We start from the raw sequence: 15717 nt of genomic DNA on the forward strand, positions 1-15717 counted from the left end.
GGAGAAGTATTGAACCAATATTTCTCTTCGGTGTTCACGCAGGGGGACATGAATATAGCTGAGGAGGACATTGGGTTGCAGGGGTGTAAAATAGACAGTATTACGGTTGATAAAGAGGATGTGCTGGAAATTCTTGAGGGGCTGAAAATAGATAAGTCCCCTGGTCCGGATGGGATCTACCCTAGGATTCTCTGGGAGGCTAGAGAGGTGATTGCAGAGCCTCTGGCTCAGATCTTCAGGTCGTCATTGGTCTCTGGTGTAGTCCCGGAGGATTGGAGGATAGCGAATGTTGTCCCATTGTTTAAGAAGGGGAACAGAGACTTTGCCGGGAATTATAGACCGGTGAGTCTTACTTCTGTTGTGGGCAAGGTTTTAGAAAAAATTATTAGGGATAGGATTTATAGTTATTTGGAGTGTAATGAATTGATTAGAAATAGTCAGCATGGTTTTGTAGCAGGTAGGTCGTGCCTTACTAACCTTATTGAGTTTTTTGAGAAGGTGACCAAAGAGGTGGATGGGGGTAAGGCAGTTGACGTGGTATACATGGATTTTAGTAAGGCGTTCGATAAGGTTCACCATGGTAGGCTTCTGCAGAAAATGCAGATGTATGGGATTGTGGGTAATCTAGGAAGTTGGATCAGGAATTGGCTATCAGATAGGAGACAGAGGGTGGTGGTGGATGGTAAATATTCATCATGGAGTGCAGTTACGAGTGGTGTGCCTCAGGGATCTGTTTTGGGGCCACTGTTGTTTGTAATTTTTATTAATGATCTGGATGAGGGTATAGTTGGGTGGATTAGTAAATTTGCTGATGACACCAAAGTTGGAGGTGTGGTAGATTGTGAGGAAGGGTGTCATAGTCTGCAGGGAGACTTAGATAGGTTGCAGAGCTGGGCCGAGAGGTGGCGGATGGAATTTAATGCGGAGAAGTGTGAGGTAATTCACTTTGGTAGGAGCAACAGATGTGTCGAGTATAGGGCTAACGGGAGGACTTTGAATAGTGTGGATGAACAGAGGGATCTAGGTGTGTGTGTACATAGATCCCTGAAAGTTGGGAATCAAATAGATAAGGTTGTCAAGAAGGCGTACGGTGTCTTGGCGTTTATTGGTAGGGGGATTGAATTTAGGAGTCGCAGTGTAATGTTGCAACTGTACACTACTCTAGTGCGGCCGCACTTGGAGTACTGTGTGCAGTTCTGGTCCCCGCATTACAAGAAGGATGTGGAGGCGTTGGAGAGGGTGCAGACGAGGTTTACTAGGATGTTGCCTGGTATGGTGGGGAGGTCCTATGAGGAGAGACTGAGGGATCTAGGGTTGTTTTTGTTGGAAAGAAGGCGGCTAAGAGGGGATCTTATTGAAACATATAAGATGATTAGAGGTTTAGATAGGGTGGATAGTGATAGCCTTTTTCCTCGGATGGAGAAAGCTAGCACGAGGGGGCATGGCTTTAAATTAAGGGGGGGTAGCTACAGGACGGATGTCAGGGGTAGGTTCTTTACCCAGCGGGTGGTGAGGGATTGGAATGCCCTGCCTGCTGCAGTTGTAAATGCGTCTAGTTTGGGGGCGTTTAAGAGATCTCTGGATAGGTTTATGGACGAAAAGGGATTGGTATAGGCTAGTGGGTCATTGTTTTTGTAACTGGTCGGCGCAACATCGTGGGCCGAAGGGCCTGTTCTGCGCTGTAATGTTCTATGTTCTATGTTCTATGCCCCTCTGCCTTCAGAATCCTATGGACAAACACACCAAAGTCCCTTTGTTCCACAGAACGTCCTACTGTCATGCTGTTCATACTTCTTCTCAAATTACTCCTTCCAAAGCGCATCACCTCACACGTTTCAGGGTTAAATTCCACCTGTCATGTATCTGCTTTTTTGACCATTTCACCTATATCTTCCAGTAGCCCAAGACACTCAAACCTCAATGTTAACCACCTGGCCAATCTACGTGTCATCCGCAAACTCTCTAATCCTACCCCCCATATAGTCATCTATGTTATTTATATAAATGACAAATAGGGCCCAACACAGATCCCCCCAGTCACTAAGCAGACTTCTGTCATCGCCCTCTGTCTCCTACAACTGAGTCAATTTTGAATCCACCTGATCAAATTATCCTGTATCCCATGTGCAAGTTTCCCATGTAGAACCATGTCAAAGGCTTTGCTGGAATCCATATGTACTACATCAACTGCACTACCCTCATCTACACACCTGGTTATCTCTTCAAAAAATGTATCAAATCTGTCAGTCATGACCTCCTTCTGACAAAGCCATGCTGACTATCCCCGATCAAGCCTTGCCTCTCCAAGTGGGGATAGATGCGCTCCTTCAGAATTTTCTTCAATAGTTTCCTTACCAATGACATGAGACTCGTTGGTCTATAATTCCCTGGTTTATCTCCACAGCTCTCCTTAAATAATGGAACCACAATAGCTGTTCTCCAGTCTTCAGGCACTTCCCCTGTGGCCAGAAAGGAATTTAAAAATTGTGTCTGAGCCCCTACAATCTCCTCCCTTGCCTCCCACAGCAGCCTGAGGGACAGTTCATTTCTTTCTAGAGATTTGTTCATTTTAAGCCTGCCAGTACCTCCAATCTCTTGTCACTCTCAATGTCTCTTTGATCAAGAAACTTGCAGTCTCTCTCCAAGTTCCATACCTTCACCCTCATTCTCCTGGGTGAAGACAGATGTGAAGTATTTGTCCACTGGCTCCACCAATAGATTGCCCCTTTGGTCCCTAAAGGGCCTACTTTTTCCCTGATTATCCTCTTCCCATTGATATACTTATCGAATATCTTGGGATTTTGCCCACTTTAACCACTTGGAGTTTTTTTTCATACTCCCTCTCTGCTCACCTAATAGCAGCCTTAAGCTCCATCCTGCACTTTCTGATCCCACTAATGCCTCTGCTGATTTGCTTCCCTTGTACTTGCCAAAAGCCTTTCTTTTCCTTTTCATCCTTCTCCAATATCCTGAATATTTCTTGTCACCCATGGTTCTCTAACTTTGTACTCTTTCCTGTCACCCTAGAGGGAACATGCTGGGCCTATATCCTTCCCATTTCCTTTGTGAATGCCCTCCACTGTTGTTCTGTAGATTTCCCCACAGGTAGCTGCTCCCAGTATAATTTGCCTAGATTTTGCTTTATTTTACTAAAATCTACTCTCCCCAAATCCAATTTTTTTTTTTACAACTATCTCTCTCTTTGTCCATAACAAGTTTAAATTTTACCATGTTGTGGGCACTATCACTAAAATTCTGCCTCTCAACCACCTGTCAGTCTTCATTTCCCAGAATTAGGTTCAGCACTGTGCTTTCCCTTGTTGGACTCTACATATTGACCTGAGAAGTTCTTCTGTACACATTTCAAGAAGTCCACTCCATCCAAGCCCGTAACACTTTGTCTATCCCAATTAATGTTGAGAAAGTTGAAATCACCTAATATATCGTAATTATTTTTACACACTTCTGCAAATTGTGCACATTTTTGCTTCTCAATTTCTCGCTGATTATATGGGAGTCTATGCTCGACACTCAGCAATGTAGCTGCCCTTTTTTTTATGCCTAAGCTCTACCCATAAAGCTTCATTTGATGCCCCCTCCATGATATCATCTCTCCTTATTGCAGTAACTGACTCTTCAACTAATAATGCAATGCCTTTCCTCTTTTACCCCCTCCTCTGTCTTGCCTGAAGATTCAATATCCTGGAATGTTGAACTGTCAATCTTCATCTTCCTTCAACCCCATCTCTGTGATAGCTAATATATCACAATTCCAATCCTCACCATAACTCTTCCATTCCACCTGCAATGGAAGTAGAGGCCATCCAGATTGGCCTTACTCGCTTGAAACTTAATACAGCAGCAAGCCCTCTGACTTGATTGCCTTACTGTATTATGCTGGTGTCCTTTTTCTGCTAAAGTCTGTGTCCATCCTCCCTGTGAATTAGTTTAAATTCCTCCCCACAGCACTAGTAAACCCACCTGCAAGAATGTTACTCTTGTTCTGGTTTGGATGTGGACTTTCCTGCTTATACAGGTCCCACCTGTCCCAGAAATGGTCCCAGTGATCCAGGAATCTAAAATCCTCCCTCCTGCACTAACTCTGAAGCATTCATTGGTGCTATTCTTCTATTTTTGTGCTCGTTAGCATGTATCACTGGGAGTAATCCAGAGATTTCAATCCAAGGGGTGCTGCTTTTCAGTCTACTGCCTAGCTTCCTGAATTTTTCATGCAAGACCTCATCCCTCTTTCGACCTTTGTCATTGGTACCAACATTTACCATGACCTCTGTTTTATCACCCTCTTGCTTCAGGTTGGCCTGCAGCCATTCAGCGACATCCTGGACCCTGCACCAGGGAGGCAACATACCATGCTGGAGTCAGGTTGACAGCCACAGTGGTGCCCATCTAATCCCCTGACTATAGATTCCCCTATTAATATTGCCCTCCTGTACAGACAGGCTGTTTCTGGTGCCAGAAGCTTGGTTTTGTCTGTACTCCCTGGAGGAACCAGTGCCCTCATCAGCCTCCAAAATGGAATATGATTTTCCACAGTGAACCCAGCCGCTGTTCCAGCTGAAACCCGAGCTTCCAGGAGCTGCAGATGGATACAGTCCCTGCACATATGCTGGTCCCGGTGGAAATGTGGAAATGTGCCCAGCTACCCATGAGCAGGAGGAGCAAATCACGGCTTTGAGCTCTCCTACATGACTTAACTCTTTAAATTTAAAACTTCAGAAGACTTTTCAAAATAAAATAAATCAAATAAGTTCCTACCTTTGCTTAAACAAACGTTTAATTCCCACCAGGACTCACTCACCAGTCAGCTGCTCTCTTTGGTTACACACAACTTTGAGAAAACTTTCTCAGAAAATGTCATGGTGGGCCTGTAATTTCCTAGATGAAGTTGCTACTTCAGTTGAAGCGAAGGTCTTGTAAAGCAGAGGATTCTCAGTAAACTTCTTGTAGATGATTTTCGAGCAGTCTAGTTCTCAGGTAAGCTCAAAGTTGGAACAGGTTCAAGGAAGTCCTTTGGATCTCCCACTTTCAGGGTGTTGACGTTTACCTTGATAACTTGGATGACTTGCAGCTAGATTGATTGCTTTCTGATGGAAAAGTCTCTGGAAGAAACTTCTTGCTGGACTTTTAAAGCAGACAACACAATAGCTTTCTCATATGGTTTCACAAGTTCAAAGTAATTTTCTAAATAAGGCGGGTGACTATACATCCTGTGTTATGGATTTAACATCTTGGGAAGAGACAGCCAATGCTTTTCTATGTGAAAAGCTCATTCAATTTGAAATTGCTCTTTTGAATTAGTTTTAGGAAAGGGCGTTAACTCTCAAAGGTTCTTTTTGTTCCTTCTTGAGACAGATACACAAAAAAGTTTGGGTGATTCTCGGATAGCCATTGTTTTGCAGTCTTTTGTAATTGATTTTAAAATATAAAAATTAATTAGTTCAGAATATACCAGGACATGACACTTAATAAAGCTTTAATGTCTTGAATTGTATTGGTAATTTATATCATATTAGATTTTGTTTTGCAGGTTAAGATAATGCATCATGGCGTCTTTTAAATGCCAGCCTGCCTTTTAAGATCACAAAGGTGTATGTGTCTTGATGCATTTGGTTGCATGACATTAAACTCTGTAATATTTTGGTCCAACTTCAAAACCGTGGTTGTGCTCGCTTTGAAGTCTCTCCCACTTCATCATGTCAGTCTTAGCTCGGACAAGGGAAATCCAAGAGAGTTTGGTTGAAAATAGAGGGAGGCATCCATTTTATCTTGCAGCTCTGTCTTCAGATTCAAGAATTTATCAGGAGCTTGGTTCCTTTTTATTTAATCTGTTGTTTTATAGTAAAGTATTGAATTAAAAAAATTATGCTCTTGTCTTTAAGCCTTCACAATAATACTGTTTGAACTATCTTTGTCATGTTTCTGAATGTGGCTTGTAGAAGACAGTTCCATCACAGCAGGTAAATGGCACAAAGTACACAGATTCTAACTGTGCGCCATTTTTGATTTGATATCATCAAATTGCATTTGTTGTCCTGTCATGAGAAGCAAGTTATTTAAAATAGCTCTTTGCTAACTGTGTTTAGCCTGGGATAGGAATGTGCCATAAGGAATAAGCAAACTGTTAATAGTATATGATTAATCCACTGTTTTAATTTGTTATTGGTCCAACAATGAAAGTAACTTTTATTTCTATTGTACCTGTGACATAATTAAATGTCCCATGGTGTTTCATAGTTTACGTTGTGAAACTAAATATGAAGTGAGCTGCAAAAGGAGAAATTCGACCAGATCAAAATATTAGTCAGTGAGGTAGATTTAAAGTGTGTCTTAAAGAAAGAAAGTAAGCTGGAAAGGCAGAGAGGTGTAGGGAATAAATTCCAGAGCTTTGAGACCTAGGCAACCCTAGGCATGGCCACCGATGATGGAGCAATTAAAATCAGGATTGCTCAAGGAGACAGAATCAGATGAGTGAAATGTTGTGCAGTTGGAGAAGATTAGAGAGGCAAGACCGTGGAGGGATCTGAAAATACACATGAGAACTTTAAAATCAATATGTTGCTTGACCTGCAGCCAGTGTAGGTCATCAGGCGCATTGGTGCACATTGCAAGTAAGGATGTAGGCAGTAGAGTTTTGGGTGACCTCGAGTTTACAGGAGGGTAGAAAATGGGAGATCAGCCAGGAGTGCATTGGAATTATCAAGTCTGAAGATAACAGAGACATGGATGAGGGTTTCAGCAGCAGATTGGGTGGCACAGTGGTTAGCACTGCTGCCTCACCCAGGTTCAATTCTGGCCTTAGGTGACTGTCTGTGTGGTGTTTGCACATTCTCCCTGTGTCTGCATGGGTTTCCTCCGGGTGCTCCAGTTTCCACAGAAACTGGAGCACCCGGTCCACAGAATTGCAGGTTAGGTGGATTGTCCATGCTAAATTGCCCCTTAATGTTGGGGGTCTATCAGGGCAAATACATGGGGTTATGGGGATAGGATTGTTGTTGATGCAGTCTTGATGGGCCAAATGGCCTCCTTCTGCACTGTAGCGATTCTATGATTAGCTGGGGAGGAGTGAAGTCAGACGATATAAATGTAGATGAAAACAGTTGGGCTTAGTGATTGTGTGGATATGTGGTCAGTAGCTCATCTCTGGGTCAAAAACAATGCCAAAGTTGCAACCAGTCTACTCTACTATCAGTTAGTTGCCAGAGAGAAAAAAATTAGAGCGGTGTTAGGAGTGGGGACATTGATTCTAATCTTCCAATGTTTAATTGGAATATTGAATTCCATTTGTAATTTAAACTATGTTGCATTTTTTCCCAGAACAACCCCTTCTATGTGAAGCCCAGAGTCACTGACCATTATTTTGGAGTGAAACACTATGCTGGAGAGGTATTTATGCTTTACCACATCTAATTTCATTTTAAATTATTTTCAACAGCAATTTACTGTGACTATTAGTTATTAAATGAGGGAGATATCACATTTTTTAACAATTTTGCTCTATTAATTGTTCACTTAATTTCTCAATTATAAACTGATTGTTCCTTTCCACCCTAAGGTTTTATATCATGTAAAGGGAATTCTTGAGAAGAACAGAGACACATTCAGACATGATGTACTGAACCTGTTACGTGAAAGCAGGTATTAACTTTGAATCAAATGTATTCTACTTATTTCGGGCTAAAAGGAGTATGAGATGAGAGTAAGCTCAACCATATGTGGGATTTTATTTGGTGTAATAACTGGGCAGTGTTGTGTGGAGAGGGATAATTAACAGTAAACCATATCTGAGATTTTGCATTAGCAGAAATTGTTTTCATTCTAGCCATATTTTAAAATGGTTCCAACTTTTTTGACTTGAGGAAATGGCCGAAGAGGGAACCATGGTTCACAAAGGAGATTGAATGTCTTGTCAAGAGGAAAAAGGAAGCGTTTGTAAGGATGAAAAAACAAGGTTTAGTTAGGTCACTTGAGGGTTACAAGGTAGCTAGGAATGAGTTAAAGAAAGGGCTTCAGAGAGTTAGGAGGGGGCATGAGAAGCCCTTGGTGGGTCGGATAAAGGAAAACCCTTTATGCGAATTGAAAGAATGAGCAGGGTGAGGTTAGGGCCAGTCAAGGATAGTCGTGGGAACTTGTGCATGGAGTCAGAAGAGATGGGAGAGGCGTTGAATGAATACTTTTCTTCAGTGTTCATTAAGGAGAGTGGCTATGTTTTTGAGGATGAGAGTATGATATAGGCTGATAGGATGGAGAAGGTAGATGTTCAGAGGGAAGATGTATTAGCAATTTTGAAAAACCTGAGGGTTGATAAGTTCCCTGGGTCAGATGGGCTACATCCTGCGATACTTTGGGAGGCAAGGGATGAGATTGCGGAGCCTTTAGCTTTGATCCTTGGGTCCTCACTGTCCACGGGGATTGTGCCAGAGGACTGGAAAGTGGTGAATGTTGTTCCGGTCCAAGAAAGGAAATAGGAATGACCCTGATAATTATAGGCCAGTTAGTCTTACTTCAGTGGTCATTAAGTTAATGGAAAGGGTCCTGAGAGATAGGATTTATGACTATTTGGAAAGATGCAGCTTAATCTGGGATAGTCAGCATGGTTTCGTGAGGGGTAAGTCCTGCCTCACAAATTTGATTGAATTCTTTGAGGAGGTAACTAAGTGTGTGGACGAAGGTAGAGCAGTTGATGTCGTATACATGGATTTTAGTAAGGCGTTTGATAAGATTCCCCATGGTAGGCTCATGAAGAAAGTAAGGAGGTGTGGGATAGAAGGAAACTTGGCCGATTGGATAAGTAACTGGCTGTCTCGTAGAAGACAGAGGGTGGTGATGGAGGGAAAATTTTCAGACTGGAGGCCAGTTACCAGCGGTGTACCACAGGGGTCAGCGCTGGGTCCTCTGCTATTTGTGATTTTTATTAATGACTTGGAAGAAGGGGCTGAAGGGTGGGTCAGTAAATTTGCTGATGACACTAAGATTGGTGGAGTAGTGGTTGAGGTGGAGGGCTCTTGTTGGCTGCAAAGAGACATTGATAGGATGCAGAGCTGGGCCAAAAAGTGGCAGATGGAGTTTAACCCTGATAAGTGCGAGATGATTCATTTTGGTAGGACAAACTTGAATGCGGATTACAGGGTCAACGGCAAGGTTCTGAGGAATGTGGAGGGACAGAGAGATCTTGGGATCTCTGAAGGTTGCCACTCAAGTGGATAGAGCCGTGAAGCAGGCTTATAGTGTGTTAGCATTTATTAACAGGGTTTTCGAGTTTAAGAGCTGTGGGGTTATGCTGCAACTATACAGGACCTTGGTGAGACCACATGTGGAATATTGTATGCAGTTCTGGTCACCTCACTATAAGAAGGATGTGGAAGCATTGGAAAGAGTGTGGAGGAGATTTACCTAGATGCTGCCTGGTTGGAGGGTAGATCTTATGAGGAAAGGTTAAGGGAGCTGGGGCTTTCCTCTTTAGGTCGGAGGAGGTGTGAGACGACTTAATAGTAGTTTATAAGATGATGAGGGGGATAGATAGAGTGGACATGCAGAGGCTATTTCCTCGGGTGGATGTACCTGTTACTAGGAGGCATAACTTTAAGGTTCATAGTGGAGATATAGGAGGGATGTCCGGGGTAGATGTATTACTCAGAATGGTTGGGGTGTGGAATGCACTGACTGATGTGATAGTGGAGTCGGATACTTTAGGGACTTCCAAGCGGTTATTGGATAGGTACATGGAGCACACCGGAATGATGGGCAGTGGGATAGCTTGATCTTGGGTTTAGACATAGCTCCGCACAACATTGAGGGCCGAAGGGCCTGTACTGTTCTATGTTCTATATTCTGTCCATGGTGAGATAATTTGCTATTGAACAGTCTCATTGTCATTCATTATTTCATTTTAGCCCAAGAGGCCATTCGGCTGGTGAGGTCTGTGCCAGCTCACTGCAAAAGCAATTCAGCTAGCACTTTTCCTCCATCCTGTAGCCTTGTGTTTGTTTTCATTTCCAATGCCTATGAAAATCATGATAAAATCTTCCTGCCTTTCAAGCAATGCATTGTAGGTCATAACCACTCAGTGCATACCGGAAGTATTTCCATGTGATCTTTGATTTATTTGCCAGTTTAGGATTTTAATAGTGGGGAAGTGACACATAGTTGCATTCTGGGTTAGGATTGGACAAGATGCATGAAGGCTGCAAAATGGAGAGCTGGTCATTGTTACACCATGATATCAGGTGGGCTTATGAAAGGAAGCATGATTAGGAGTGGTACTCAGCCATGGCCACATAGGTGCCATCGAGTGTGCGCAAGTTACAGGCAGAGTGTTCTGTACACACAAGGACAGTGTAAAACACTGGTTCTGCGCAAAGGGTGTGTGTGTGTTGCAACTGCCGGTACTCCCAGGCATGCACCCTTTCATCAAGCCACCCAACAAGCTTTTGTTTAGATTAAATTGCCTTCAGCCAAGTTAACTAGGTCTATGTGTTTCTCTGTATTCCAGGAATCTCAGTTTAAAGTACTTCAATCTCTGCCAATTCCAATGTGATTACCTCACATCAGCTACATTTAAAAAAAATAAACTTTGTTCAGTAAATTAAAGTATATTCAATTCTAGACTGATGGTGCCTGGTAGGCAGTATTTCCACTACCATCACTGGGTTTTCACAAGTACAGGATATCATCAGTTGTGTCTCTATGGCTATCAAGGCAATGAGTGAGCTGTCGATCACATTCATCAACAGGAAAAAATTCCACTCCCTCAGTTGGTTTGCAGCCATAACACAAGCTTCCTGAATGCGCATTCTCAATTTCCTAACAGTTGCTGTGGCCCTTCAATCCAATCCAGGGTACTTCCGCTCTGTAAACTCTGGATGAATTCCAGGAGATAAGGATTATCCATTAAGGGTGGTTACTCACCTCTTTGTCTGACCCCACGAGAGCAACATAAAAGCACTGTAACAGAAACCCGCTGATCAGGAAGATCTCAGGTGGTCTGCTGCATTCTGCTACTTTCGCTGTATCGTGGTGCTCCAGAGAGGTGTGTACCTTGGAAGCAGACAGCTTGTCAAAGGAAGAAGAAAAGGAGGAGAAACACAGAGGTGCCTTGGCTGCCACAGGGCGGTGGCGAGGTCTGGCACAGGAATGAGGGCTTTGTTAAGATAGCATAAACTTCAGTGCTGACATAGTACTTCTTCAGTGAAATCTTAATCCAAATTATTTATATCTTTTTTTAGTTTATTGTAAATTTATTTTTCGATGCTGTAACTGGCACCAAGCAGTGGAGAAAAAGTGTAAATACTTGGTGCCTCAAACTTGAGTCACTACGAGAATTTACGATAAGAAAAAAACAAAAGTGCCTCTTTTTCTCTGAGCATTATTCCACTTGTACCAAATTCCTGATTTCAGCGTTCCTTTATGAGCTCCATTCGCAAATACTACATGCTATCACTCTCAAGTTATATTTCCCATTAGAACCATAGAACACTACAACACAGAAACCGGCCTTTTGGCCCTTCTTGCCGCTGTGCCGAACCATTTTTCTGTTAAGTCCCACTGACCTGCACCTGGACCATATGCTTCCACACTCCTCTCATCCATGTACCAGTATATATGATTTTTTTTGGATGTGACTAATTTGATCTCCCATGATATTTTTACTTCTTCAGCCTAACATCACATGAATTTTGAGTTTCTTCAATTCTGTTGAAGAAGCTTGTCATATGTTGTTTCATTTGTGTTAGCCTGCATGCAAGTTGAATTGGATCATTCCATTAGATTCCCTCAAGCTGTGAACAAATAGTGAAAAATTCTAAAAACTATGCTACATTTCAGATCAGTGTTATTGTAGCAATGGTCAGCCTCTCCAATTAGATTAAAATATATGATATTCAAAAACATTGATTTATTTTCACGATTTCAGATTGGATTTCATTTACGATTTATTTGAGTATGAATCTAGCAAGAACAATGAAGACACATTTAAAGCTGGAACCAAACACCGGAAGCCAACTGTAAGCTCTCAGTTCAAGGTCAGCATCATCCCTTTCAGTTTGATTAAATAATACATAATTTTATAGCTGTTATTTAGTCACTTTTAAAAATGATTGGAGATTATTAGTGCCTGTCTATTAAAAATACATTTAACTCTTGAGATGTGCACGGAAACATCAGACCTTTACCACCATAAGTTTCCACAATACCAATTCTCTTGAATTGTATCTCAAATCCAACATCTCTCATGTTCCGTATTCCACTTGTCTTTCACTACATCAGAAACAACTCAGAAGGATGTATCTTTTTGAGTTTATATATGTATGAATGTGCATCTAGATGCGCCTAGAAAAAAAGGGAGCTTTGCGTATTCAGATAGATACCCTGGTTCAGTGTATTTCTCAATAATTTATGCAACAAAAACAAACAGTGCTGGAAAATCTCATCAGATCTGAAAGTATGTGTGGAAAGAGAACAGAGCTGACATTTCAAGTCTGGATGACTGTGTTAGAGCGATAGTTCTCTCTTCACAGATGCTGTCAGGCCTGCTGAGATTTTCCAGCATTTTTTGTTTTTGTTTCCGATTCCTGCATCCAGTATTTTGCTTCAATCTTTTATGCAGTCTGGTTATTTTCTCCATACAGAGCTGACTGTGCTATATATTTTGCTGAACTCTGGTGTTCAATACTAGTTTTTATTGCCTTATGAAATCCTTCAATCTTTCTGAAGACTAAATGAGATAAGGTGAACAACATTTGATTCTATTAAACTAATCAATTCCATAATAGACAAAGTGTACAGCTCTTTTTCCTGTCCAAATGACCTCCCATCATATTTATGAGAGGGATAAGAGGGGATTTAACCTAGTTTGAGAGGAAATCCTGTAGTGGAGCAATAGGTGATCTTTAATTACTAGCTGTTGTGGGGAAGTTGGATGTTATCAATTTGCAGTAAACGTGAATGTGTAAATTGAAGTTCAATCACAAGCTTTCATTTGGGAAACATGTTTATTTTAGCCTGTGCACTAAATGGCACAATGTTTGATACCTACAGCTTATCGTAAAAAAACCTTAAAATCTGTTTGCATTGCCTTCAAAAAGGCTCCAAGATACTTCTCTAGATTGTGGATTCGTATTTAAATTTGTTCCCTCCAAAATACTGCACTGTTGCACCATGACCTTGATTGTAACTCTCAGGCAGAAACATGGTAAAGGGTGTGTGACTAGCCCATTGGAGAATGGGAAGCTCAGTCAAATAAAAGACTAGCCTCATTAACATTTTGGTTTTTCAATGATGATTTGTAGACATTGTTATGATGTGATTATCATAGGTGATGCACATTTACTGATAACTGACATAGCAGTCATAGGATTTGATATTAATCCCCACCCTACCAGGTGAAAACATGGCACAGAGTGAGTTTAAAATGAACTGGGTGACTCCATTCCCACCATAATGTGGCCAAATGCAGATTCAAATTACAGCCAGCGAGGACATTGTCTCCATCAGTGGGAACCTCTAGGTTTGCAGGGCAGACTTTCATGATTTGGAATGTACAGTAAATGGCAGAACCCTTAGGAGTATTGATAGACAAAGGGATCTGGGTGTACAGGTACACAGGTCACTGAAAGTGGCAATGCAAGTGGAGAAGGTTCTCAAGAAGGCACACGGCATGTTTGCCTTCATCAGCCGGGGTATTGTGTTTAAAAATTGGCAAGTCATGTTGACACTTTAGTGAGGCCGCACTTGGAATATAGTGTTCAATTCTGGTCGCCACACTACCAGAAGAATGTGGAGGCTTTGGAGAGGGTACAGAAAAGATTTACCAGGATGGTCCCTGGTATGAAAGGTGTAAGCTACGAGGAGAAGTTGGAGAAATTTGGCTTGTTCTCACTGGAGCGATGGAGGTTGAGGGGAGACCTGATAGAAGTCTGCAAGATTATGAGAGGCATGGACAGAGTAGATAATCAGAAGATTTTTCCCAGGGTGGAAGAGTCAATTACCAGGTTAGGCTTAGGTTTAAGGTGCAAGGGGCAAGTTTTAAAAGAGATGTACGAGGCAGAATTTGGTGCAGAGAGTGATAGGTGTCTGGAATTCGTTGCCGGGGGAGGGAGTGGAAATGGATACAGTAGTGACTTTTCAGGGGCGTCTTGACAAGTACATGAATGAAATAGAAGTAGAGGGATATGGTCCCCGGAAGCATAGGGGGTTTTAGTTAAGTCGGGCAACATGGTTGGTGCAGGCTTGGAGGGCCGAAGGGCCTGTTCCTGTGTTATAATTTTCTTTGTTTTTTGAATGCTATTTCAACCTGAGATCTGAACAGGCAAAATCTGTCAGAAGCAACAACCAGGGTAAGAGTGGTCCTCCAATACTTCCTGCCTCCAATTTTATTGGAGAGGTAGCTGCTTCCTGCTGACATCCCACTTCTGTGGGTCAGGAAATCAGCAAGCAAAATGCTAATGAGGCTGGTCTCTCAATTGACTGAGTTTCCCACTTCCCATTCTCCAATGGGCTAGTCACACACCCTTTGCCATGTTTCTGCCTGAGAGTTATAATCAAGGTCATGGTGCAACAGGGCAGTATTTTGAAAGGACCAAATTTAAGTACAAATCCACAATCTAGAAAGGTATCTTGGAGCACCCTTTTTGAAGGAAATGCATAACAGATTTTAAGGTTTTTTCATGAAAAGCTGTGTGAAACCTGCAAGATATGTTGAAAGTCATTATTAGTTTTTGTTTCGATTTTTTTCAGAACTCTCTCCATTCACTAATGGCAACATTAAGTACGTCAAATCCATTCTTTGTCCGATGCATCAAACCCAATATTCAGAAGGTAAGCTTCAACTGAATTTGATCCCAACCATTATTTCAGAGTTCTGAGTCTGCACATGTAATATAATTTATAATAAGAGCAAAATACTACAATGCTGGACTCTGAAATAAAAACAGAAAATACTGGAAAATCTCAGTAGGTCTGACAGCATCTTTGGAGAGAGAGTAGAGCCAACATTTTGAGTCTGGATGACTCTTCGTCGGAGATAATGACAAAGAAATTAGGATGAGATTTATAACGTGAAGGGGAGGGTGGTGGTGTAATTGACCAAGATGTCATAGACAAAAGGACAATGGCTGAGAATGGTACTAATAGGGTGCATTAAGAGATCAAAATGTGTAAATAGCAGACAGGATTGAGGTTCGTAAGGAGAAAGTGTTAACAATTCTGGAAAGTATGAAAATAGATAAGTCCCCTGGGCCGGATGGGATTTACCCTAGGATTCTCTGGGAGGCTAGGGAGGAGATTGCAGAGCCTTCGGCTTTGATCTTTAGGTCATCATTGTCTTCAGGAATAGTGCGAGAAGACTGGAGGTTAGCAAATGTTGTTTCCTTGTTTAAGAAGGGGAGTAGAGACATCCCTGGTAATTTTAGACCAGTGAGCCTTACTTCTGATGTGGGCAAAGTTTTGGAAAGGATTATAAGAGATAGAATTTATAATCATCTAGAAAGGAGTAATTTGATTTGGGATAATCAACATGGTTTTGTGAAGGGTAGTTCGTGCCTCACAAACCTTATTGAGTTCTTTGTGAAGGTGACCAAAGAGGTGGATAAGGGCAAGGCAGTTGACGTGTATATGGATTTTAGCAAAGCATTTGATAATGTGCCCCATGGTTGGCTACTGCAGAAAATGCAGATGCATGGGATTAAGGGTGATTTAGCAGTT

At 41.9% G+C, this 15717-nt stretch overlaps 1 protein-coding gene across 1 annotated transcript in view; it reads left to right on the forward strand.

Annotated features, from left to right (window-relative positions):
• myo10 (myosin X) overlaps nt 1–15717 on the forward strand; it is a 351157-nt gene that overhangs the window by 223238 nt on the left and 112202 nt on the right. The window contains exons 16-19 of the mRNA XM_080204973.1: nt 7336–7404; nt 7574–7656; nt 11930–12038; nt 14752–14832. Of these exons, the coding sequence (XP_080061099.1) occupies nt 7336–7404; nt 7574–7656; nt 11930–12038; nt 14752–14832 (342 nt within the window). The remainder of the gene's footprint in view (nt 1–7335; nt 7405–7573; nt 7657–11929; nt 12039–14751; nt 14833–15717) is intronic.

This window comes from Carcharhinus amblyrhynchos, chromosome 2 (assembly GCF_965287045.1).
Source record: "Carcharhinus amblyrhynchos chromosome 2, sCarAmb.v2.hapA, whole genome shotgun sequence".
Classification (NCBI taxonomy): domain Eukaryota; kingdom Metazoa; phylum Chordata; class Chondrichthyes; order Carcharhiniformes; family Carcharhinidae; genus Carcharhinus; species Carcharhinus amblyrhynchos.